Consider the following 24,813-nt stretch of genomic DNA (forward strand, 5'->3'; position numbering starts at 1 on the left):
TTAAATCAGATATTTATTGCATAGTTTTACTAAAATGGCTTCATTTTAAGTAGCGTGTCACAATTTAACAAACCAAAAGCTTGCTAATGACACGCAGCAAACGGATACAAGAAAAGCCACTTCTCTTATAAATCAGTTTCTGAAAAACCTGGTGCCCAGTAATGATTCTTCTTTCTCTCCCTCTCAAAAAAGCAAAGGAATAAAGAGTGTTTTTTGAGGAGCAGCTCTAAGGGCATTTGGTTCATCCATTTATTTTACTTTTCATGGAGAAGCAAATCTGCCCAAGAAAAGTATACTTTTTGTTGGGTTGTAGCGGATAAAAAATAGGAAGGGGTGGTCAGCGTTGAAATCCTCTTCCATAGGCAAACTACATAGCATTATCATACCAGCGGTTGCTGCTGCTGCTTCTGTTCCTTCCTCATTCACTTCTACAAATGACTTGTGAACAATTTTGGACACATGGAGGTCCCGGGCTCCTGACATTCCAGACAAATCTGCCTTTCCGCTGTCAAAGACATCCAGCACTCCCAATTCTGCCAAGGGAGTTTTAAGATCATAGGTCTCCTCCAGCTTAAATTTCGGCAGATGCACCCTAACTTCAGAGTTGCTGTACATTTTTCCTGGGTGTGTCCACTCTTGGAGCTTTCCTAAGGTGAGCTGCTTCTCTAGCTAGAATTTAAAGAGAGAGAGAGAGAGAGAGAGAGAGAGAGAGAGAGAGAGAGAGGAGAGATGAATTTAATAATAATAATAATAATAATAATAATAATAATAATAATAATAATAATAATAATTTATTATTTATACCCGGCTCATGTGGCCGGGCCTCCCCAGCCACTCTGGGCGGCTTCCAACAAAATATTTAAATACAGTAATGCATTAAACATTAAAAGCTTCCCTAAACAGGGCTGCCTTCAGATGTCTTCTAATCGCAGCTCAAATATATCTACTTCATGTACAGTAATAACAACAACAGCAGCAGCAGCAGCAGCAGCAGCAGTGCTTATATAGAAAGTCAGAATGGAAAGCTAGGGAGTGTCTGTGGAGAACAGAGAAATAAATATTCAAGAAGGGTATCCCAACTTTAACTTCGTTTATCTCCACCTCAGAATGGTACCAGGACTTGAAAGAGACGGTTTGCTACCCAAGACCTTGGAGACTCCCTATCTGTTGGAAGAGATAATATGATACTCAATGCAGCATTGGTCCGATAAAAGGAAACCTTGTCTGTAGAACAGCTCCTGCTTTAATGGGGATTTGTGTATGAAAAAAATGAGCAAGTATAAGACACACAGAGAGTTTTATAAAATCTAAAATTCCACACGGAAATACTCCCCAAAGCATTTAGCCACTCCTGTGTACTCAGCGGTCTTTAGAAACTGTGGAACGGTAGGAAAATTGTGTGAAAGCAACGTATTGAAGGCATTTATTTTGAAGCAAAGTCCAGCTTGTCCCTATTTGATTTCAAGTCTGCAAATGAATCGATCTGCAGATAATTCAGAGCACGTGCTGAAGAAGCCAGACACTCTGCTTTGGTTTTCTCTGGGGCTGCGAGGAGAGCCTGTGATAAATCTCCATCTTCTCATAAACACAGCCTTTGATCCTGAAAAGTAAAATGTTCCTACGAAAGAGAGGCAAGCTGCAAGGCTGCTTCATATGTTATCCAAGAATACTCCTTTGACAATCAACTGGATAGCTCAGCTGGTTAGAGCGCTGTGCTGATAACGCCAAGGTTGCAGGTTTGATCCCCATTTGGGACAGCTGCATGTTCCTGCATTTCAGGGGGTTGGACTAGATGACCCCAGGGTCCCTTCCAACTCTACAGTTCTATGAAAACTCAGCTGTAATAATCAATAATAGTAATAATATAGTTCAAAAATTCTGATCTCAATTTCACATGCATATACCATGAGCACTGCTACTACAGGTTGTCGTTTAAACAAAAAAAAATACTGGTAATGTGCCATTTGAAAAAAATTATTATAGAGAAAGAAAGGGAGAAATCAGAATTACCTGTTCCAGGCCAGTGGAGTTATCCTCAATGTCATCAGGCAGCAGGATTATCATGCTAAGTTGGTCCCCCTTGTAAGGAAGTTCCAGGACACGGCATTTACACTCAGGGATATATCCCAAAGGAAGCTCCTTTTTCAGAAACATCATCTTCACCGTCGTCTTTTCTTTCTGGGTAGTTTTTTTTTTAAAAAAGGCACAACTATGAGCATGCAAAAACATATTGCAAGTAAAAGAGTATGTTTAGACACCTAAGAGTTCCTGCAAAGAAAAAGGTTCTTTCCAAAACTATGTTAACGGTTGTGCTGTTACAGAGGAATGCAACCATTCACATTGTAATCCAGGCATGTACAAAGTCCATTTTGGGGGCCTAATCTGGTCGGTTTAATCTGGCCCCGGGGCAGTTTATTTCCTGGGGTAAAATCCTAAAAAAACCTCAACAACTTCAATCCTAAAACATGTCAACAACTTTGGTTGGCCCCCACAGCCCTTCACTTCATCAAATTTGGCCTTCTTTGGAAAAAAATTGGACACCGCTGTAATCAGTTCATGGCACACTCAGTATTGCTTTTTGTCATCTAAAGGCAAAGATAATCAAGCAAGCGAATTACTAAAACCAAATTTGTTCTTTTCAGCTGTTCTCCTTCAAGCACCCTAGCTGGCCAATGGAAACTGAAGTCCAATAAAAGCTCAATAAAATATTTTAAAATGAAAATATTGGTTCAAATTTAATAGTTTCCATTCAGAGAGCACACTGGGTTGAATCCACAGGTGTCCTACCACGTTTGGAGTTTTTTACTCCCAGTCATGCACAAATAACTTTTACGTGTTTTAGAGCTGCTAAAAGTATTACCAAGTTGACTATCACCCTGAAACCTAAATTTTGGGTAGCTTCTGACTAAAGCATTCCCTGTGTAAGGATTTCCCTCCTCTCCTCACACACCCCATAGCCTCCCCAGATGTGCTCCAAAACCCCTAGAACAAATTTATGGGGCCCACGGGAGGGGAGGACAAGTGGGGAAGTCCTGTTGCACAAAACAGAAATCCTTGCACTGATGGGCTACTCAGCGCTACTTTGGATACAACTCTTTATAAGATGGTCGCGGGTGGCGCTGTGGGTTAAACCACTGAACCTAGGGCTTGCCTATCGGAAGGTCGGTACTTCGAATCCCCGTGACAGGGTGAGCTCCCGTTGCTCAGTCCCTGCTCCTGCCAACCCAGCAGTTCGAAAGCACGTCAAAGTGCAAATAGATAAATAGGTACTGCTCCGGCAGGAAGGTAAACGGCGTTTCCATGCACTGCTCTGGTTCGCCAGAAGCGGCTTAGTCATGCTGGCCACATGACCCGGAACTGTACGCCGGCTCCCTCAGCCAATAAAGCGAGATGAGCGCCACAACCCCAGAGTCGGTCACGACTGGAACTAATGGTCAGGGGTCCCTTTACCTTTAATAACAGGACAGTGGAATGTATGGAATATAGGCCTTTTGTTACCTTACTGAGTCTAAAAGGGAGTTCCTCTGTGTCCTCCTCTTGAAATTTCTCTGCCCAGCTGCCTTTGAAGTAGATGGCATTTACCAAAACAAGTTTGGTCAGTTCATTCAGTGAGCCTTCGGATAACAAGTCACGTATTTTACCTGGAAATTGAAGTTACAGAACTAATTAGCTCTGTAAGAATCAAGACATTGGTTCAGACATGACAGGAGGCTGTGGATAACTGTGGCTCAGTGGCTTGCTTTGCTGCTTTTGTGAAGCAAGCATGTGAATATGCCTGAAACTCATGCATATCCTGGGCTTATTAAGTCAAGATCTGACTGGAGACAAGGTAGGGCCAAAACAAAGGAAGGAAGGAAGGAAGGAAGGAAGGAAGGAAGGAAGGAAGGAAGGAAGGAAACCCTGGTAGTCCTTCCTAATCATTTTTTAAAGAAACTGAGGTAGTTCAGTCAGTAAAGCATGAGACACTTAGCTCAGGGTTGTGAGTTCAAGTCTCCGTGGTCCCTTCCAACTTTATGATTCTACGATTCTCTAAGTTGAGAGTTTTCCAAGCACCACTCACCTTCTGTATGATTCTCAACCCACTGGTTAATTTGCTTTCGTGCATCATCTGAAGCATTGAGAAAATCCACTGTGGCTAACTCAGCTCCATACATCTTCTGGGTGCTAGCCAAGAAATCCTGGAGAAATCAGAGAAGACAGATATCAATGTACAAGGGGGAGGGGGATATCACCCATCTGTGGACTATAAATTGGTCTTCCCATTCCTGGCTGGGGGTGACAGTTACTTTTGTTGGCATCGTTCATCAATCTATGGAAAGAATGCCAGTTATCTCATAATGCACCAATTAGTAAAAACACTCAATTCCCAGTTTAGGGAAGTTTTTAACATTTGATGGTTTACCCAGCCAGATGGGTGGAGTATAAATAATAATAATAATCATTTTTTATTTGTATGCCGCTTTCCACAGTTAAAAAAACAATGCTCAAGGCGACTTACAGCATGACAAGATTTACACAATTACAAAAGTCACAAACAATAAATTAACCACATCAAGAAAATACACAACCAAATGGGAAACAATTACCATCAAAATCTGAAACTAAGAATACAGCATTAATATCAGTTTAAAATGACATAAGTAAAAAATAACAGCAATTTAAACAAAAACACAAAAACAAAATGGAGCCCTCTCTGCCCAGCAAAGCCCATCAGGCCCCGTTCAGGGCCAGGTGGTGAGTGGCAGGACTGGGGCCCTCAGGCGCTGAGCAGTAGTAGTTGTTTGGGTTTTTTCCTCATTCTGTGCAGAAGTTCCTGTGGAAAAGTTCTACCTACTCTCCTTAACACAGAAGATACAATCCGAAAGCGTTCTATAGAAGTTGTTTCAACACAAGTGAATGTGATGTTGTAAACGAATTTGAATGTTTAGCTTTATCCAGGAATGTCAAACACAATAAAGCTGACAAAAAGAAAATACCCACAACCTACATGAGGCAGCACTTCGTTTGTGAGCTTGACATTTGTGGCTTTTAATATTCTGATGCAGCAGTTTCATAGCATACCAATTCTCCCAAATGAAGAATTACAACCCCACCACTCGCAGTTCCACATCTAGGGAAATAAAAAGAAAATCTCTCGGCCAGCTAATTTTGCAGAGTTTCGTTTATATCCCAGCAATTAACTTACTTGCAAAAAAGCGTAGGTCTTTTCTCCAAACAGCCTATTAGCAAGCTTCAATGTATAGGGTGCTCCACTCTTGTTAATGTCGGTATTCAGTGCCTGGAATCTTGAGTGAAGGTCTTCCACGACATCAAAGTGAAATGTCTGCACAAGGGAAAAGAGAAGTCCTAACTTATTATCCCTAGGACCAATCAAATAAATCTCCCTGTGGAACACCCTCCCACCAGATGTCAAAGAGAACAACAACTACCCGACTTTTAGAAGACGTCTGAAGGCAGATGCTTTTAATGTTTGATGTATTACGGTATTTTAATATTTTTAATAAATTACAGTAAAAGGTTTTAGGAAATGGAAGGAAAATAATTAGCTTTATTTCCCTGGTGTGTTACTATCATGATGGGGGGAAAACACAACTGCAATGAAATCATGGACTATAAACAGCAACATTCAGAATATATTCTGATGCATAATTAAATCTCAACAAAACTGATCCTACTTTGTGGGATACTAAATGTAAAGTTCTTTGAATGGTTAAAGTTGAACCACCTTAGAAAAATAACCAGAAATCAAGATAAAACCTGAAAAGATTTTTTTAAAAAAAGATTTTTGCTGACCTTTGAGAGTTGTGCGGCTGTGTTACCTTTAGCCCCCAAGGAAACCATGGCGATTGCAGCAGATATGCTAAGCGGCGAAAAAAAGATGTTGCCTGTTTTGTTGGCTTCACTGAACTTTTGGAAGAGATCAAGGGCAAAATGTGTGTTTGCGTTAGCCAGCTTCTCCATGGTGGAATCTGAAAAGCATGAAAAGGAAATAAAAACCATGTCACTTATTACTTTTGACCAACACACACACACCATCTATATGCAGTCAGGAAAACAGGAACCTCACTTTGGCAGACGTGTCACAAAATCTCAGATAAAGTTATGGTCTCTCTCTGCCTCTGTCCACATCCTTTTTGTGATAGTGCCATGGGGCAGCAGCCTGGTATGTGCAAAAAGGGCTCTTTCCCCAAATTCTCTTCAAGTTAATAAACTTTCTAAAATCTCCCTGCAACCACCAAGTGCTAGATCCACATGACTGAGCTTTGGGAAGCTCAGCAACCTGTCTTGAGTAGCCTCTAAATGCACCTGCCAGGCACACGGACATCACAGGTCAGTGGCAATTTAGGAGAGGAAGCTGCCTTGCAGGCTCCCTTCCAACTCTATGGTTCTAGGATTTTACTATCAGCCTGGCAGCCAGAGAAGAAGGAAGTTCTGCTTGTCTCATTCATGCCCAGAGGAAAAACTCCACCTGCTGGTTTTCTGTTAAAGTGTTTAAACTCTGGACTCCTCCCTCTGCCAAACACAGAAACCTGAGCTTCCCAGCTCTTTCCCTGACAGTTTTTAAACAGCTGTATGATGGGGAAAAGATATCAACAGCAGGAGCTCTTCTCCATAAAATCTGCGGCATGCAGGATCTTCAAAACATTTTTAATATTTGATGATTTACTATGTGCTATAAACCGCCAGAGTGGCTGGGGAAAGCCAGATGGGCAAGGTAGAAATAATAAAATTATTATTAATAATAATAAATCTCTGCCTGCAGGTTTAATCATTAGTATATTCAGGCCATATGAAAGCCTCCTGTTCAGATCCACTACCAGGTAGTGTAGGCTGCAGAATGGGCATAGCCAGGGGGAGCATTTGCCCCATCCCCTAAATCAAGTAAATAAATAAAAATACTTAACAAAAAGTAGAAATCATGGAAAGATTGACAGATTCCACGCCCACCCCAGCACTTGGGGTCAAAAGAAGGTAATTTGAGTGACTGGGGAAACCAGTATAAATAATAATAATGATAATAAAAATAAAAATAAACAACTTGTTGAGACATTTCATTCCGAACCTGCTAGACAGAGCCAGACAGAGGGTGATGGCTGGTGGATGTCCGAACCCCCCTCCAAACATAAATCCTGGCTACGTGTCTCTCCCCCCCCCCCCAATAAATAAATCCTGGCTACGCCCAAGGGCTGCAGTACTGAGTTTGATGACTCAGGATAACGCAGTCGCCCAGGTTCCTGGGGTTGGATGACCCTAGGGTAGAGGCGTCCAACTCTCAAGAGACTGTGATCTACTCACAGAATTAAAAACTGGCAGTAATTTACCCCCTTTTGGGGGGCTCAGATTAAAGTTGTTGCGCTTTTAGGGAGGAAAGCCCCGTTTTTGTTGACCTGATTTTAGGCAGGAAATGGAAAAAGTCGCTCAGCGGAAGATCAATAAGGATCATGCGCGAATGGAGGACGGAGGAGGGGGGGGCGCACGGCAGGATGCTCTTTTGCAAGCGCTAGGAAAAGGAGCCCACGATCTATCGCCACCAGTAGATCGCGATAGGCCTCCTGGACATTCCTGCCCTAGGGGAATCCCCTTCCAATTCCACCATTGGACGAAACATCCCTCTGCCCCAAAGCGCAACTTCACCCTGCCGACGAGCTTGTCTTCTCTGTCCCTCCTCCCTCCATCCCTTTCTTGGGAAATCCCAAGCCCCCGAGGATCGGATGTCAGCAGCTCCGCCCAATGCATCCCTGCTTTTCTTCTGCAACAGTTTTCCAAATACAGCTTTCCCGTCTTGCAGCGCCGAGAGGGGGCGAAATGTGGCAGCCGTCCAGGCTGTGCGCCCTTCGGAGCGCGCCGCGCCCCTCGAGGCAAAGACGCTGCGCTCGCTTCTCCTCCTGCCACGACTGGGCCAGAAATTGTGCTTTTTCTTACCTGGACCCAGAGCCAAGTTTCCCGGGAGCATCAGTCACCGTCGAGGGAGCCCCGCTCTACTGAAAGAGGCTGGAAGGCAGCGCGGAGGGAAGCGCCCCGGGCGGGTCTAAAGCTGCGAGGGGAGACTGAAAGCGGAGCAGCAGCGCCTTAGGCGCCGCCCTTCGACGGAGGGAAGCCGGAGGGCGTTCGACGGGTGCGACGGTGCGGGAGACCAGAAAGAACCTTTCTCTTGATCAAGATGAGCAGGTGACAGCAAAGGTTGCAAGGTTTTTAGCTGGGGCAATCAGAATAAGATCCACTATTTGACTATGGATTCAAACCCCTAAAAATGTATTTTATATAATTGACTTTTTATTTCTATTCTTTGTATATCGTATTGTTGTTTTATTGCTACGGCCGATGGCGGACGCAAATAAAGATTCACCTGGTCGCATGGGCATGCCGATTTTTTTTCCAACTTCCAGGTCCCCAAAATGAGGGGCTGTCAAAGGCTGCGACTGTGCCTTGGGAATTCATTAGACCTTTTTTGGTTAAATTAATGTGATTTATTCCTGCATTGCAGAGGGTTGCGCTTGATGAGCCTTGATGATCCCTTCAAACTACGATTCTATGAATTTAGTTTTGCTCGGTAAGGAAAATGTGTGTAAAATGGCATGGAAACCATTAAAAATGATGGCCAAATCCTTGCAGTTATATTACATATTATTAGTATGAGTTATTCTTCTATATCAATACTGGACATTTCCAGAAGGCAAAATTAAAATTATTTTGTTTCCCAAAAGCTTCATCAAAGGCAGAATTGATTGCGGGGGTGTCTTGGATCTTAGGCAAGTCAAGATCGTGTGGTTTTTTTGGGTGTTTTTGTAAACATAAAAATTTCAGCAACTTTGGGGCATGTCCAAAAAAACTCAAAAACCTTTGGGATGTCCTGGTTTTTACTTTTTGAAATATGGCAGCCCTACTCATCAGACGTAGGCATACCAAGCAAAAATAATAGATCTTAATTCCTCACACCAAAAAACATGTTTTCCAAGACCCCACGATGAAGAAATTTGCAAATATTATGTTCTGCCCCTAAAATGACACACTCTAAATTGCCTGCAGGAATTAGGAGAAAAGTGCTGGAACTGAAGAGATGTGTTAATTGCGGGCGCAGGGGTTTGTATGTGTACTATTGCAAGGCTTAAAACTTGGTGTTACTTTGCATTTTGCTTTTGGTACCAGGAGATTTTTTGGAAGAGAAGCCATGCCAACCTGTACAAGGAAGACTTTTGAAGAATATAATTGGTGGGCACACCTTGTGAGAAACAGTGTGTCATTTTTAAACTTTTTGCCAGAGATCGTTAGGGTTGTCTGACGACGTGGTAAATTAAAATAAGGTTACCAGATGTCCCCGTTTCCCGGGGACAGTCCCCTGATTTACAAATCAGTCCACTGACAAAATCCATTTAAGTTGAAAAGTGTCCCTGGATTCATTGAAAAAAATCTGGTAACCTTAAATCAAGACATACCATAATTTGCACAATCACGTTCAGAATCGATTTCCACCTGGATCCTTATTAACTATGACAATTGTGTAAAACACTGTGACACAGGTCCAGTGCTGAATTAACCTATAAACTAGGCAAGTTATAGTATAGGACCCCACTCTCCTGCCCCCCCCCCCAAATCTGGATGTACATATAAAAAACAAATAAAATAAAACCTACCGGTACATACAGCAAGTGTTTTGTGTTGTGTAGGCTCCTATGATGTAAGTAATGGGTCCATAAATTACCATATAGCATATATTCAACACATAAAAATAGCGACAATTTGTTGTTGACAAAATGACAGCTGGACATATAAACGGCCCCCTTACCTTCAGTAGCTTAGGGCCTCATCAAACCTAAATCTGGCCCTGCACAGGTCAGTGCCAAGGGTTTACCAGGTAAATACAGCCAGTGTTTTTCAGGAACAGAAAACCAGACACAGAAGGGGAAAAGTAAAACTCAAGTTTTGCTGATTACTGGTGGAATGCACTGACTCCAAATTCCTCCACTTACTATGCAGTATACAGGGCATTTCCCCACTCACAGCCACAACAGGGAATAGAATTACAGGTAGGTTAAAGTGGGTTGTTGCCTAACTTGACACCTTCAGCAAGGAGGAAGGGCTGGTCATCTAGTTTTCAGGTAGTAGTAAGCCTTTGACTGGCAAGGCATCACCAATGGAACAAACACACTGATCAGCCTGTCATCTGTCAACCTGATGATAACTGAAAACGAGGCTTTGTAGAAGTAACATAAGTGAGGCTCATTATGTTACATCGTTCACTCTCAATTACTGTGGAATTTTTTAGAACTCCTTTTTCACTTTGAGCAACATCTCTTCCCCACTCACTTGCAAAGAAAATAAAAGGAAAACAATTAATGGCCTCATTGGACCATTGTTCCTTTTTAGTTTCAAGCTGTAGTCACAATACGAAAGCTGCGATAATGCGCCTAAATGTATTGGGTGAAATAAAGTGTGCTCACATTACTGAATTGAACAGTGCAATGAAATTCTTTCTTCCAGTGTGTTACACAGCTCTTTCAGCACAGCTTCCAAAGCAGGGCAACGTTACTAACTTAGAAAAATAAAAAAGCACCCTTAGGACAGAGATTGATTAGTATATTCTATGACAGAAATGGGTACGGTAGAGGCATAGCCTCAACTCAAAACCCATCAGCTGCACTTGTTTTGGAAGAATGCACCGACGTTGTTTGTGTGCTTTTACACATATCCAATTCGTGCTAGCACATTTTTTGTGGGGGAGGCACCCCACTAAACTTTCCCAGGAGACGAAAACAGAGTCACATTGAAGAACAATTGGCCAGCGACAAGTACCAGGTACAGAGATTGTCCCTGATAAGCAGACTGCTGAAATGTTTCTGCAGTGCTTCACTCGTCTCATTTTCCCGCAAGTGGGTGCATCTCAAAGGTCATAGGAAATTGCTTGCGTGCTAGAGAAAAGGCAGCATAAGCCAAGTATTGTTGGCAGTTGTAGCACAGTCAGCTTAAGCTGAATGGATTGGCAAATGCCACACCCAGAGAGATGACTTCACCTGTACTCATGCGGAAATTAGCTGACTGACTGTTTACACCTGTTGTTGGCAACCAGTGTCTTAAGTGGGGAAGAGACTGGTGACGCTGGAGCTATGGGGTCAGAATAAATCTCGCCCTGAGCTGCTGTTTAATGAATTCAGTAGCAGTACAATCAGAACACAAAACAATTTCATTTTTATTTTAATTCCAATAATACATGAATCGATAACCATTCATACATAAATGTCACTTACAGGTTGCCAAGTCAAAATTCTGTGACTACTTTTTTTTGCATGTAACGTCAAAGAATAATACACTGTAGACCAAACATCATTCATACTTCTGCTTGTGCACTGCATTCTTTGAAAGGCCAATTTTTTCTGTAAGTTGTAGAAATCATTGCACATTTCCTGCGCTGCAATAACTAAATAAGGCTCTTCGTTTTCACTTTGGTTAGCAAGATCTTAAATTTATATGCTGGTGTGAAGGCCAGAAACTGGTACTAAACAATTGTGTTTGTTTATCAAATGCACATAAGGTTTTATGGTAGGATCTCCTTTGATAGAAGCTGTTTTTGGTGGTTGCTAATAACCCCTTAAGAACAAAACCACCTCCCCACGCCCACCCCGAAGTATCCTGTGAAAATAAAGGTCCAGAACAAAATGGACCTCACAAATATTCGCACTTGCAGCAAAGCTGCCTGGTAAAAAAAAATGAGCCCTCCATGTTTTTATTAAGAGCATGCAAAAGATGAAGAGGTGTGCAGTTAATAAGATCTGCTTCGTCTTCACCAATATTTCTAATGGTCTGTGATACAAGTGCCTCCTATACTAAATAAGGCACACACAATTCATCAATGTGCATTAGGAGTAGGGTTTAAGGAAGGCCACAGTTCTCAGTTGGCCCATTTTAAGATGTGATCCCCTTATGCACAACTGTTAATCAAATATGAATGGTGCTGGGAAAAGCTGTCGCAAGCAGAGGCATAGCAGTGAAGACTTGGGATTAGACAATATAACTGAAATAATAGGATGAGAAATCGAAAACTTGATATACCGATAGCAGGCTGCAGCAGGGAATGTTTCTGCTGCACATACAGGACACCCATTGTTCAGGGAGAGCAAAACCTACCATAGAAGAGAAGGCTTTGTGTTTTGTTGTGCCGAATGAGGAAGAGAAAGGGATGGTCAACTGTGAAACGTGGCACAATCATAGCACACCGCAGCATCATAACAGCAGCAGTAGCAGCAGCGGCCTCAGTTCCCTCTTCGTTTACCTCTACAAAAGATTTGTGAACAACCTCAGACAAAACCAAGTCATTGTTGGGAGACATCCTGGAGAAATCTGCCTTGCTTGGGTCAAACGCCTCAGCCATTCCCATGCTGCTCAGAACAGGTTTCAGGTCGTATTTTTCCTCTAGTTTAAATTTGGGTAGAGACAGCTCAACTTCAGTTAGGTCCATCATCTCAGGGTTAATCCATTCCTTGAGATTCTCATAGGTCATTTCTCTCTCCAGCTAAAAGAAGACAAACATGAGGCATTCAAGGAAAAAAGGAAATCCTGACTGCATATATAAATCCTCACATTTCTTACATAAAACCATTTTCACTGGATTCTCATTGAGTCACATGACTCCATATACATGACTTAAACCAGTGTTTCCCAACCTTGGGTCTCCAGCTGTTTTTGGACTACAGTTGCCATCATCCCTGACCACTGGTCTTGCTAGCTAGGGATGATGGGAGTTGTAGTCCAAAAACAGCTGGAGACCCAAGGTTGGGAAACACTGACTTAAACAAACTGCTTTCACAGTTGCCCTGTCCAGGTAGAATTTCTTTCTGCTCAACTTGCTTTTATGCCTTCCATCTTTCTGAACAAGACAGAATGCTGGCAGACTTAACTGTGCTTATAAAAATATAAACAGCTATATTACACACATATTGCTTCTTTTGGGGTAGTTTATCCACATTTGGTTCCTACCCTGCACGCAGCTCTCACCTGTGGCTTCTAGAAGCCACAATCTGGGAAATGGCTTGGACTGGCCAGCTAAACCAGGTGACGGTAGCCAATGGGTCTCAAACTCTCTGTGTTAGGGATTTGCCCTGCATGCAAATACAGGCTCTGGCAGATTGAGCAGAGAAGACCAACAGTGGGTGCAATGGTCGAGAAGGCAGTTAGTGCTGTAGAGGGAAATGAAGGGCAAATGCAGCTAATCACCTGGGAAAGTAGCCCATCTAGGAGAAGGGAAATTCTGATCCTAAAACTCCACTGTCTTGCAGGATAACTTCAGGAGAAGAAAGGCTAAGGAGTAGACTCTATACAAATCCAGAATGGAGTCCCTAAGATGCTTGGATGGTGCCTTTCACGCCTCTTTCCAGCAACTCCTGCAGCCAAACTGGTGCCAAACATACCACTCTGCTTTCCTTTGGACATCAGCAAGGACGAGAGGGGTCCCCTGTTGTCTGGGCAGCCTGAAATGTCTATACACACTGCCCAGGTTTGCACCCCGGGGAGGTCACTTCGGCGCTGCTGGCGTGATGGTTTGACTTCACCCCTGAAGGCACACTCCATTGTCTCTCAAGACAGACAAATGCCAACAATATAATAAGTTACACTGGGCACTTGGAAGAATCACGCAGAAGCTGGAAGAATCATGCTCATCGTGTAAAGCAACCAACAAGGGCAATTTTTATGGGCAAGAATTTAGATGGTTTTATTCTCAGCAACAATGCCTCACCTTTTCCAGGCCTGTAGAATTATCTGCAATCTCATCAGGAAGCAGGATGATCATGCTGAGCTCGTTATCAACATAAGGAATCTCGAGAATTTTGGTGCGAAGTTCTGATATCCATGTCATGTTGAATTTAGCTTTCTTGAACATCATGTGCACCAGTTTGCTTTCATTCTGCAAATGGAGAAGAATTTCGTTTTAAGCATGTAATCTTTTCTATTGCTCCATTGCACTGCTTGAGCTGCTCTGTATCTTGTTTACTGTTCATCCTCTATTGTCTCTGCAAAAGAATGTCCTTAGGACATGGTGGGAAGGGAAATCCCAACTAGTCAACTGATGAAAGAAAAAAACAGAAGGAGGGAACACTCCAAATATCACAATGTATGTAATTTAATCAAAACGATAAAGACTGTGTGCTCAGTGATGTGCTTCACATTATTTCCCACCTCATACCTTGCTAATTTTGAATGGCCTTTCCTGTGTGTGATCCTTGTTGAACTGATTTGCCCAGTTTCCCTTGAAATAGATAGCATTCACCAAGACCAGCCTTGTACTGGGGTCAATTATTCCTGGGGCGAGCAGATTTTGGATTTTACCTTGAAGAAGGATTAAAGAGCTGTTTTAATAAGAACATATTTTTCAGACACAAACTCATATTTTAAGAAGTAAAACTCAGACAATATGGAAGCCCAAGAATTTGCTACTCACTTGCTGTCTGTTCTTCCACCCAATTATTAATGTATTTCCTGGAATCCTCTGATGCTTTAATGAAGTCTAGTTTCTCTAGACCCGCTTGATAAAATTTCTGGCTGGAGTCTATGAATGACTTAAACAAATATGTTTCAGAATTAAAAGCTATATATGGATCTGTATATATCATATACAAACAAACTTTGATTTCATTCAGGTTTTGACCCACAGAAAAGAGAGGAAGAGAAGGATGTTTCTTCCATTTTCAGATACCGAAAGATGTGAAACACGTATGCAGATGCTTAATTCAACTTCAGTTGATAAGAAAAAGCTCATGGCATGTGCAATAGATTCCTATCAGCCAAAACAGATAAACTGAACCGGACCCAAACAAAATTCTTTTGCTCAAGAATACACATAGCAATCCTTGTCTTATTCTTATATATGAGAGTCCTACATGAAAGGTCCTTATGCAGGATGCTAAATTCTTACCAAGATTTGCCCCTGTATCAGTCCTGCTCAATGCAGGTGTGATAGTGAGCGCTTAGGTGCGTTTCTGATCTGCGGCAGAACACGGTTCACTATCTGAACAGAGACCACTTCCTGTTCTCTAGCATATTTGTAAACCATGTAACTTACTGAAATAAACTCATAGGATGTTTCTCCAAATAGCCTGTTGGCTAGCCTAAGCAAGTACATGGTGCCTGGCTTGTTGATTTCAGAAATAAGTTTCTTGTATCCCTGGTGAAACTCTACGTCGTTGGTCACAGACAGCACCTGTAAGATGATAAATGGTTAACGGATAATGTTAAGTTATTTAAATACAGGCATTTATCCACGTACTCCTAAAAAACCGTTATCAGTTGAAAATCCATGTCTTTTAGCAAACAAGAGAGTAAAATATATAAAACAAACAACCATTGTGACAATGATTTGTTGGGGGGGCTTACCATTTGAGGAGGAAAAACAAAACAAAATCACAATGAGATTTGATAGTAATAAAAATTAAGAAGCAGAAAGCAGATTGTTCTGTTCCTGTTCAAGATTTCACAAGACAAATATCTGAAACAGTTAGAACGGAAGCAGGCAAAAGAGAGTGACTATTAGTTTTCACATATTCTTTTCAAAAAACAATAACAAAAACCACATACTAAATTGCTGGGTTTTTATCTTCCCCCTAACAATTTAACTTAACTTTCTAAATAAAACTGGGCTGTCATGTTTCAGCATGGGCCATGTTCTTCTGTGCAAGGACGGAGTAACTAAAATTTGATGATGCACTGAGAATTGAACTCTGGGCAATGCTAACCAACCATAGCTAAAGATCAAGCTGCTTTATCAGGAGCTCAGGAAACATTTGGGGCAGACATAGCAGAAACAGATGCATGCAGCTGCCAGTAGCCTAGGAAAAACTAGGGGGCCAAAGAACCACTGCAATTACAGAGAAGAACCTCCCTGCAGCGGGAAGGTTTTCTGGGTGTGACATAAGAAATACTTTTCACATAAGTCAACTTCATTCAAGACGACAAACTGGGCCCACAAAACTAAGTGTCCTTTGTTCTGGAGAAGAAAAACATGGAATCTAAATTTAGGGTTTGCTGTGCTTTTCTTTTTTTGTTATACTGGTAATACCTGCAAGACAAGAAAGAGAAAGCCCACATGTTCCATTGTCCTTCTTTGGTACTCGTTTTTGTTGATTTAGCAGGACTGCCCCACTTGCGATTATCGAAGAGATCGTAAATACAATTGTAAGTGGTGTAAGTGGTGGCCTTCATTTCCTTAAGTGGGCTGTGCAGGCCTGGTTGAATAGGCGGCCACAAACTAAATTCAAGAATTCAAAGCTTGGTGGTTTTTACTTTGTTTTGTGTGAATAGGAATTCTTCCCTATGGAACCATGACTTAAGTCCAGTTCATGTGTTACTTGCATATAAGGCAATTGTGACTGGGGAATGGGGCCGTGCTATTAGCTCCACCCCCGATTTTGCAGACACTTCCCAGATCAACTTGGTACATGAGCTCTTGCTGGGATGTAGGGATTCCACGAGACTGGGACATCCACATAAAACCAGAATCTTGTGGGTCAAGGCTTCAGACAAACACAGGCAATGCAGGGTGATTGCAGGAAGTAAAATGATGTCAGGCAAGTAGCTAAAAATGTGGCCCTGCTCCCCATTTACCATGCAAGTGCCTGACATGTGAGTAATTTGTGAACCGGGCTTAAGGAGTTAATTGCAACTTGTGGAGAAACTTGTTAATTATAACTTGTGGAGTAGGAAAATACAAACTCCCTATGTTATAAACATTCCAGTGGTCTGATAAATAGCAAGCAAAAGCTGTAGGAAGTCCCCTTTCTCAGTGTTACATTCCGCAGAATTTTCTATTAGGGAACAGCATGTAACCTTTTTAACATTTGTTGTAATTAAAAGACACAACACACACATGCCCACATCAATACGCCATGCACTGCAGAAGGCTCTAAGCACGCATCTCTATGCTAGGCCTGTTTTGACTCTATGATTACAGGCTGAAATTGAATCATTTTCAGAGCATGATATGTGTCACCTCCCAACCCCTTCTGTATGTCTAAATCACTCCATCATAAACTAGCTTTCTCCAGATTCAGCTCAATGAGCTGTCCTCCTTTAGGGCCAAACTAGACGATGCCATTCGCACACCTATGAATTGCACTAATGGCTTTTTAAGAGTAAATAGTGCATTCAAATTGGAACCTCCACAGGGGGCAGAGAGTTAAAGCCCTTCCACCTAGTCATTTGGACACTTTGGTACCCTATTTGCAAAATTTAACAATTCCAAAATACAGATGTGCTAAAACTTCCGCAAGATTGAATATACTGCCTTCGGCTGTACTTGAGGGTCCATTTCAAAAAATTCCACTGGAAATACAGTTATGTCCTGTGGAGATGGCAGTATTGAGTCAGTGGCTCATATGTTTCTGGCCTGCACTCTTTATAAAGATTTGAGGAGTGAGGTTATTACCCCTCTCCTACAGTCCATGTCGGCTCGCTCAACCATTGCTACTACCTCCTTTCTTTTAGCAGATCAAGATGATCAGGTGACAGCAAAACTACAAGGTTCTTAGCTGGGGGAATTAGAATTATTATTTGATTACTGATGTAAACCACCAAAATGTATTTTCTATAGTTAAGCTCTTACCTTCAGTACATTTTATTTTATTGCTATGGCTAGTGGCTGGTACAAATAAAGATTCAAAAAAGCCCTTCTACCTGTGTCCCAATCCAGACTGGGCCTCCTGAGTCTGTTATTTAAGTTTTAAAAGTCATTAAAATGACTAATTGTGTGAATGGACCTCCCCTAGTTTGAGGCTCAGGAAGCATGCTTAGAAGAATAGCCTTAGGTAAAGGTAAAGGGACCCCTGACCGTTAAGTCCAGTTGCAGACGACTCTGAAGTTGTGGCGCTTATCTCGCTTTACTGGCCGAGGGAGCCGGCTTTTGTCTGCAGACAGTTTTTCCAGGTCATGTGGCCAGTATGACTAAAGCTGCTACTGGCGAAACCAGAGCAGTGCATGGAAACACCGTTTACCTTCCTGCCGGAGTGGTACCTATTTATCTACTTGCACTTTCGTGCTTTTGAACTGCTAGGTGGGCAGGAGCAGGGACCGAGCAACGGGAGTTCACTAGTAGCCTTAGGGGCCCGCTAATAAATGCATATTTCAGCCTGACCTGATACAAAGAAAAGGATGCACCATGCATGCCTTATTTAAGAGTCAAATGTCAAGCTCCCCCCTCCCCTTAATAGTATTTATCTGGAAATACCTTTGCCATTTGGGCTGCAGTGTTCCCTGCTGCACCCAGAGAGACCATCGTCAAAGCAGAAGAAATGCTCAAAGGAGAAAAAAACATGTTCGCTGTATTATCATTTTGACTTAGCTTCTTGAACAAATTGAGGGCAAAGGCACTGTTTGCTGCAGTGAGGCGGTCCATGTCTTATAACCTACGAAACAAGCACAAAGAAGACAGTCATCCAGTCTGTCCGCTCGGAGGTCACTTTTACAAGAAAAAAACCCAAACCTAAGAATTTGTTTTCAGATCCCACACGTGTCCCAAGGGCATATCAACCTGCAATTCCTACTTTTGACCATTTTCATGCTCTCCAAAATGCCACCCACCCACTGTTTTCTGGTGTTGGGGGGGAGGCTGAAGCCCACAGAGGAACAGTCAATCACATGCTACATTTCTTTAGATGAAAGCAATGGCCAGCACACAGTAATTTGCAAAAATGCCCAGAAAGAGAATAACATATGCCCTCACTTGATTTCCAAGAAGATCAGCATTAAATTAAAAGTCTATTGCATATTACATGCCACATTACTCCCTTTGGGACATAAAAAGAAATAGAGGGAGGGAAAGCATCATTTGAGAGCCTGTTGTCCCTCCCAACTGCATAATTCTAGCTTCAAAAACAGGACTATTAAAGCCTCAGGTCGCAGAATTAAGTTAGCAAGCCAACAGCTATAATAGCCTGACTTTCGCAATTAAGTCTATGTTTGATAAACCGAGTCCTGAGAACGGGATCAAGCTTGCATGAAGTCCTGTTTGATGCTTTTATAACTATATTGTGACTACTGATCCTAAGATGTACAAATGTTTCAAAACTCCTTCTACCAATATGCATTAGGGGGGAAGATCTGGGCACAATAAATCAACGCAGCCCCAGCCCCATGAAATTCACATCTGAACATTTTCCTGGCAAGAAGATGCAATGAGACAAGCTCCGCTTGCTGGATTCATCTGTCTTGGAGGTTCAGAGACATAGGAACTCTGCCATTTCTTTTCTGGCTGGCAGAGCAGCCAAGCCCAGGTTTTCTTGTTTTTGAAACAAAACAAAACAAAACAAAACAAAACAAAACAAAACAAAACAAAACAAAACAAAACAAAACAAAACAAAACAAAACAAAACAAAACAAAACAAAACAAAACAAAACAAAACAAAACAAAACAAAACAAAACACTCTTGCCAAGCTAGCACACATTTCCTTGTTATTTTAAACCAGAATTTTGGCATGTGTTATTTCTCCCATCACAGGGGAAAGGAAAGTGAAGCCTTCAGAACTGCTCCAAGCTGTGAACCTATTTAAAGGCACAGAAAAAAAAATCCTTGGGGAAGCAATCCCAAATGGCTCTGATCTCTCTGCAAAACATTAGCAGTCAGGGAAATACACAACTCTCATACAGACAGGGCTAAGCAGGTAATGAAAGCTACACAACACATCTGTTATATATAATATTTTTTACCATAAGACATGACTGAGGATTCACTGTAATTAAAATACATAAGGCTATAAACTTAGCAACCTAATATCAGGATTACTCAGGAGGTTCGTTTAGTTACCACACTGCCAATTTCAAGTCACCACAGGTCATCTCTTTATTCTAGACAAAGAGGAAAAGCAATCTCTTGTACAGTGGTGCCTCGCAAGACGAAATTAATTCGTTCCGCGAGTCTCTTCGTCTTGCGGTTTTTTCGTCTTGCGAAGCACTCCTATTAGTGGCTTAGCGGATTAGCACTATTAGCGGCTTAGCAAAAGGGGGGGGGAGGGAAAAAACTCGCAAGACTCGAAAGACGTTTTCGTCTTGTGAAGCAAGCCCTTGGGAAATTCGTCTTGCGAAGCACCTCAAAAGACGGAAAACTCTTCCGTCTAGCGAGTTTTTCGTCTTGTGAGGCATTCGTCTTGCGGGGCACCACTGGTATTCATTATTTAGAATGCTAATTCACTGTATGAAACAATGCATTTTTAGGCATGGAATATTTTCCACAGAAAAGTACAGTTGTGGAAAACCTTCTGCTTCAGTCAACGAGTAAGCCTGTAACATACTGGGACACAATCTGCAAAGCAGTGCTTGATGCCACTGACTTGAAAAGAGCACTGATCCTGCACAGGGTTGGTGTCAATCGGCCTTCCTTTATGCCGATTCCTTTAAAAAATAATTCTAACATTCTAAAGAATATCTATATATAAACCTGTGGAAGAATTAACGTGACACCACCTTGTGAATTCTGAGTGGTTATAATACCGCAAATGAGGGAGCCATGAAGATTCACAGTGTGATTTGAGCTTTTGAGTTACAGAATACATACTTATGCTGTATTTTATTTATTTTTTTAAAGTGAAATCCTTTGCTATGTTATCTGGCTTCTTATACAATGCCTTTGAAAGCAGCCTTTCCCCCTTTTTTGTACATTTCCAGTTATGATATGTGAATGTCTCTTTTGTTCATTACGAGACACAATGTTTTATACATCTGTTATACAAAAAAAAAGTATTGAGGACTGTTTAAAAAAGAACATGAAAAATATATTTCTGGTTGAAGACATGGCATTAAGCCCTGTCTGCTGTTTGCTTTGCGTTGTAATAGAGACAGTCTTCTCGGCCTTGAGCCATGCCTGCTACGAAAGATCTCCGATTACACAGAGGCCGCCTGGGACAGAGAAAGAACGGATGCTCTCTCTTTGTATATATTAGTGTATACACAACCAAGCAGTTCTCTGAATTGGTCTGCTAGTTCTGCTTGGAAAGAACTCTGGCTTCAGGCATGGAATTGTACTATCCAAATTTGTTTGTTCCATTATTGAAGGAGGGTGGGCCACCTTCTTCCTTCCCCAGAACGCAGATCCTTCCAGGGAATGCATGCCAGCGCTGGGTGCAGCCAGAGGCAAACGTAGGTGTGGCAACAGGTGTGACTTTTACCTTTGTACTGTAGGTTACATTCCAGCCACACAAAGTGACAGGGATTTCTACACCCATGATGCATCTGTCCAGGCAAGCAAGAGGCATCAATCATCACAGTCCAAAGACTATTCCAGCCAGGCAGAAGCACTCAAGAAGAGGCCCAGAGTGGGACCAGTGAGGGTCTTGGCCTACTGATGGAGGGAAGGCCGAGATATAGAGATGGCTGGAGGGCCACATTGTAGGGTGTTATTTTACAACAATAGAACCACGAGAGCTAAAGCTCTCCAAACACATCCCTAAAGTTATTCCTCCCACCCTCAAGAAATTACCTTACTTGGTTGGTTGGTTGGTTGGTTGGTTTTGGCAATCAAGATCTACACCCAGTTCAGCCACACAGCTATAAAGAGGTTTTGCAAAAAAAGAAAACCCCCCAGAAAGCAATCAAATAGATAAAAAAGAGGCAAGGTGAATGGCCCCATCTGCAGTGTGTGTTTAAAGCAGTAGCATAACACTTTAAAGGAGCGTCTCCACCCCCATCGTCCAGCCTGAGGTCCAGCTCCGAGAGCCTTCTGGTGGTTCCCTCAGTGTGAGAAATGAGGTTACAGGGAACCAGGTAGAGGATCTTCTCAGTAGTGGCGCCCTACCATCAGATGTCAAGGAAATAAACAACTATCTGACTTTTAGAAGACATCTGAAGGCAGCCCTGTTTAGGGAAGCTTTTAATGTTTAACAGATTATTGTATTTTAATATTTTGCTGGAAGCCGCCCAGAGTGGCTGGGGAAACTCAGCCAGATGGGCAGGGTATAAATAAATCATCATCATCATCATCATTACAGCCATGGCTTCCATCTCCAAAGAATCAAAGAAACTGTACTTTGTTAAGGATGCTAAGAGACCCCATTCCCCGCTCCCTGCAGAGATACAATGCCAGAATTCCTCAGGGAAGAGGGATTGATTGTTGAAGTACCCTGAGTGCTCTTCTGGACAGAATCTGGATGCTCTTACAGATGGTGGGGAGAACGTGGCCAAGTTCTGCTTCAGTTTGAAGGGTGCTGCAGCAGAGGCAGGCTTTGCGTTATTACCAAACGCTACAGGAATAATCCTTGCTCAGTTGTGTTCAATGGATGCCCACGAGGCAATCTTCATTTCAGCAGCAGTCATTTGCTGTTGCAATGGTTAAAACAGAAAACCTAGTGCAAATAACCTACAGATCTTACCAATAGATCTTAAGCTACCTTCTGCCTATTCCTAGAGACTGGGAAGTATACAAGACAAATAATGAGAAAGTCTTATGGTTGATGGTTTTTTTTTTTTTCCAAAAAATGAACTCTTAATTACTATCCATCCAATGCTTGCCAGTTCAAAACTGCCTGATTAAAATAGTATCTGTACCATAAAGGGATTTTCATCTCTTGTTTACTCTGACAAATGGAGTGTATTTAAAAACAGAAGCATTCCTTCCACATTCCACAGCTATTTAGAGATTTTGGAGCAAAAAGAAATAGAAAACAACCGGTTACTACTCCCTCCTGCCTTGAAAATGCACCAATGTCTGAAGATCAGCTGTTTTGTCATAGTAGTATTTAATGATACCAGGAGACACAATGAGAAGTTTCCCAGCCTCTCAGGGAAGGATAGGGACAGAAGAGGAGCCACCCTCACAAGGCTGGTGAATACGTACAATGGAAAACTATGGCTCTGTGTTGGCACATAAGCTGCACATCCTTCCTGTGCTACAAAGTCGGTTCCTCTATTTGTTTCACTCCTGTGTGTTGGCAATGCAGTTGCTACACTCCTCAGCTGGGTGTCGCAATTGACAGCATGGCATGCCAATCTCTGCCATGCACCCCACTCTTTCCTAGCTGCTGGGAGGCTCCCTGCTTAACTGACACTTTAGAACCCTGCCTAAGGTGTGGGCAGGAACGCCAGGAACTTCCCCCTTTAATTTCTTTCCAAGGAACAGGTAGGAAGTCTGCTGCATCCTAATAAGCAAGCCAATAAAAGAGTTTTAGGAATTGGTTGCTGCACATGCACAAAGGAAACTCGTTAAAATCCACTTCTTCCATGCTCTGCAGGTGATTAAATTTTTCAGTGCAAATATAAAAACAAACAAACCCAACAAACGCCAATCAAGAACAGGCACCAAGGTGGGTTTTATCTCCCGCCCCCCTTGCAAAGCTCCTGTGCGCTAACAGCTGTGCACAGAAGGCAGAAATCCAGCAGGTGAAGCCTTTCCCATTAGAGAAACACAGTATGGAAAGCTGCAACTATTGAATTTCTGCCTGTGTCGTGCAGCTGTTCAAAGCACAAAAGCGCCAGTCCTACAGGTGCCAGTCTTGGAAAACACCCTGGACCCACCCAGATTACTTTCAGCACTCCACCTCAAGAAAGGAAAGCCCAGACGCTGCTGCCAAGCAATCCACTTGGCTTGCCCTTTGCAATCCAGTAAGCAACGACTTAAGTTAGTAGTTACCACTGAGATAGATAGATAGATAGATAGATAGATAGATAGATATTTACCGCAGCATCAACTTCTGAAGGCAAGAACCTGCTTTTATTAGTTATGGTACAACCTTTTTTGCAAGCATATTTGATGTAATGGACTATTAAGTTCCTGGAAGTTTTTTGCGCGCAATAAAGCTGGCAGTCTTTAAGGCACTCCAAGAACTTTCGTTGCGCGCAAGCCACTCACAGCACGCCTACCTTTCTGGAAGTTAGGATCAGATATTGATTTTCTTCCTCAGCTTACCAAAATAACAACAGTCCAAGACGACGCAGCTTTTACCCCCCCCCCCAACATCAGGAACCCCCCCCCTTCTTTTCAAGGACACGCAACAGAGACAAATGGCAACCCAAAGAGAAGAGGACTGTACCGGGAGGAATGGGCGCGGCTGTTACGCCCGGATCGCAGGAAGGGCTCCGGCTGCGAGCAAAGAGAGGCACCGAGTGGCGACGGGAAACCGGAGAAGGGGAAACGAAACCATCCCGTCCTGCCAGGGGAGGCGCTCCTGCCTGTGACTCAGCCCCTGACTCAGCCGCTCTCCAGGAACCGAATAGGGTGGGGAGTGGAAGGAGCCGCAGGCTCGAGCCCCCCAAGTTTGCGGCCGGCTTCCATTGCCACTGAGCATGTGCAGAACGGCTCGCACATGCCCAGGAGGAGGAGACGAAGCCGCTGCCCGTTGCCTTTGCCGGGCGGCCCGCCTTTTCCCCCATCGCCGCCTGCTTTTTCCTCGGAGCAGGAAGGTGGCGCTCCGAAAGCGCAATTGCGCCTGCAGAAATAATCCCCGCAGGCTTACTCCTGAGTAGCGGCGCCTGGCTGCGCAAACCCGGGGAGCCTGACATTAATACAAACAATGCAGTCATAGGGTAAAGCTTATATTCTTTTACTTAGTGTCGGCGTCGCTTGGATAGATCCTCTTTCTATTCGCTGATCGTTAAATGTTCGGGAAAAGTCAGAAGCCCAAGGCAGTGTAAGTTTATTCAGCATTTCTCAGTGACAACAGCTCACTCATAGGAACACAAGAACCAAACTGACTGGACAACACGATGATAATCCCCAGCATGAACTGACCGTTGACAGTTTGACAGTTGAAAGAGCATGCGCTTACTTGCCATAGCTGTCAACTTTTAGATTGGAAAATAAGGGATCAGCAGCCTCGAAAATAAAGGATCAGCAGCTTCACCTGTCCCGG

At 42.8% G+C, this 24,813-nt stretch overlaps 1 protein-coding gene across 1 annotated transcript; it reads right to left on the bottom strand.

Moving 5' to 3' along the window:
- Positions 1–24,693, bottom strand: LOC309349254 (uncharacterized protein). Its single transcript, XM_081874999.1, has 13 exons — positions 24,509–24,693; positions 18,206–18,383; positions 15,050–15,187; positions 14,429–14,546; positions 14,174–14,316; positions 13,727–13,894; positions 12,103–12,505; positions 5,794–5,969; positions 5,186–5,323; positions 4,061–4,178; positions 3,499–3,641; positions 2,011–2,178; positions 1–669 (listed from the first exon to the last, which is right to left on the bottom strand). Exons 2-13 carry the CDS (start codon positions 18,371–18,373, stop codon positions 262–264), a joined length of 2,289 nt encoding a protein of 762 aa, XP_081731125.1. The 5' UTR covers positions 18,374–18,383; positions 24,509–24,693; the 3' UTR covers positions 1–261.
- Positions 24,694–24,813: the final 120 nt, after the last annotated feature.

Source organism: Podarcis erhardii (assembly GCF_964252035.2).
Source record: "Podarcis erhardii genome assembly, chromosome: 8".
Taxonomy (NCBI): Eukaryota; Metazoa; Chordata; class Lepidosauria; order Squamata; family Lacertidae; genus Podarcis; species Podarcis erhardii.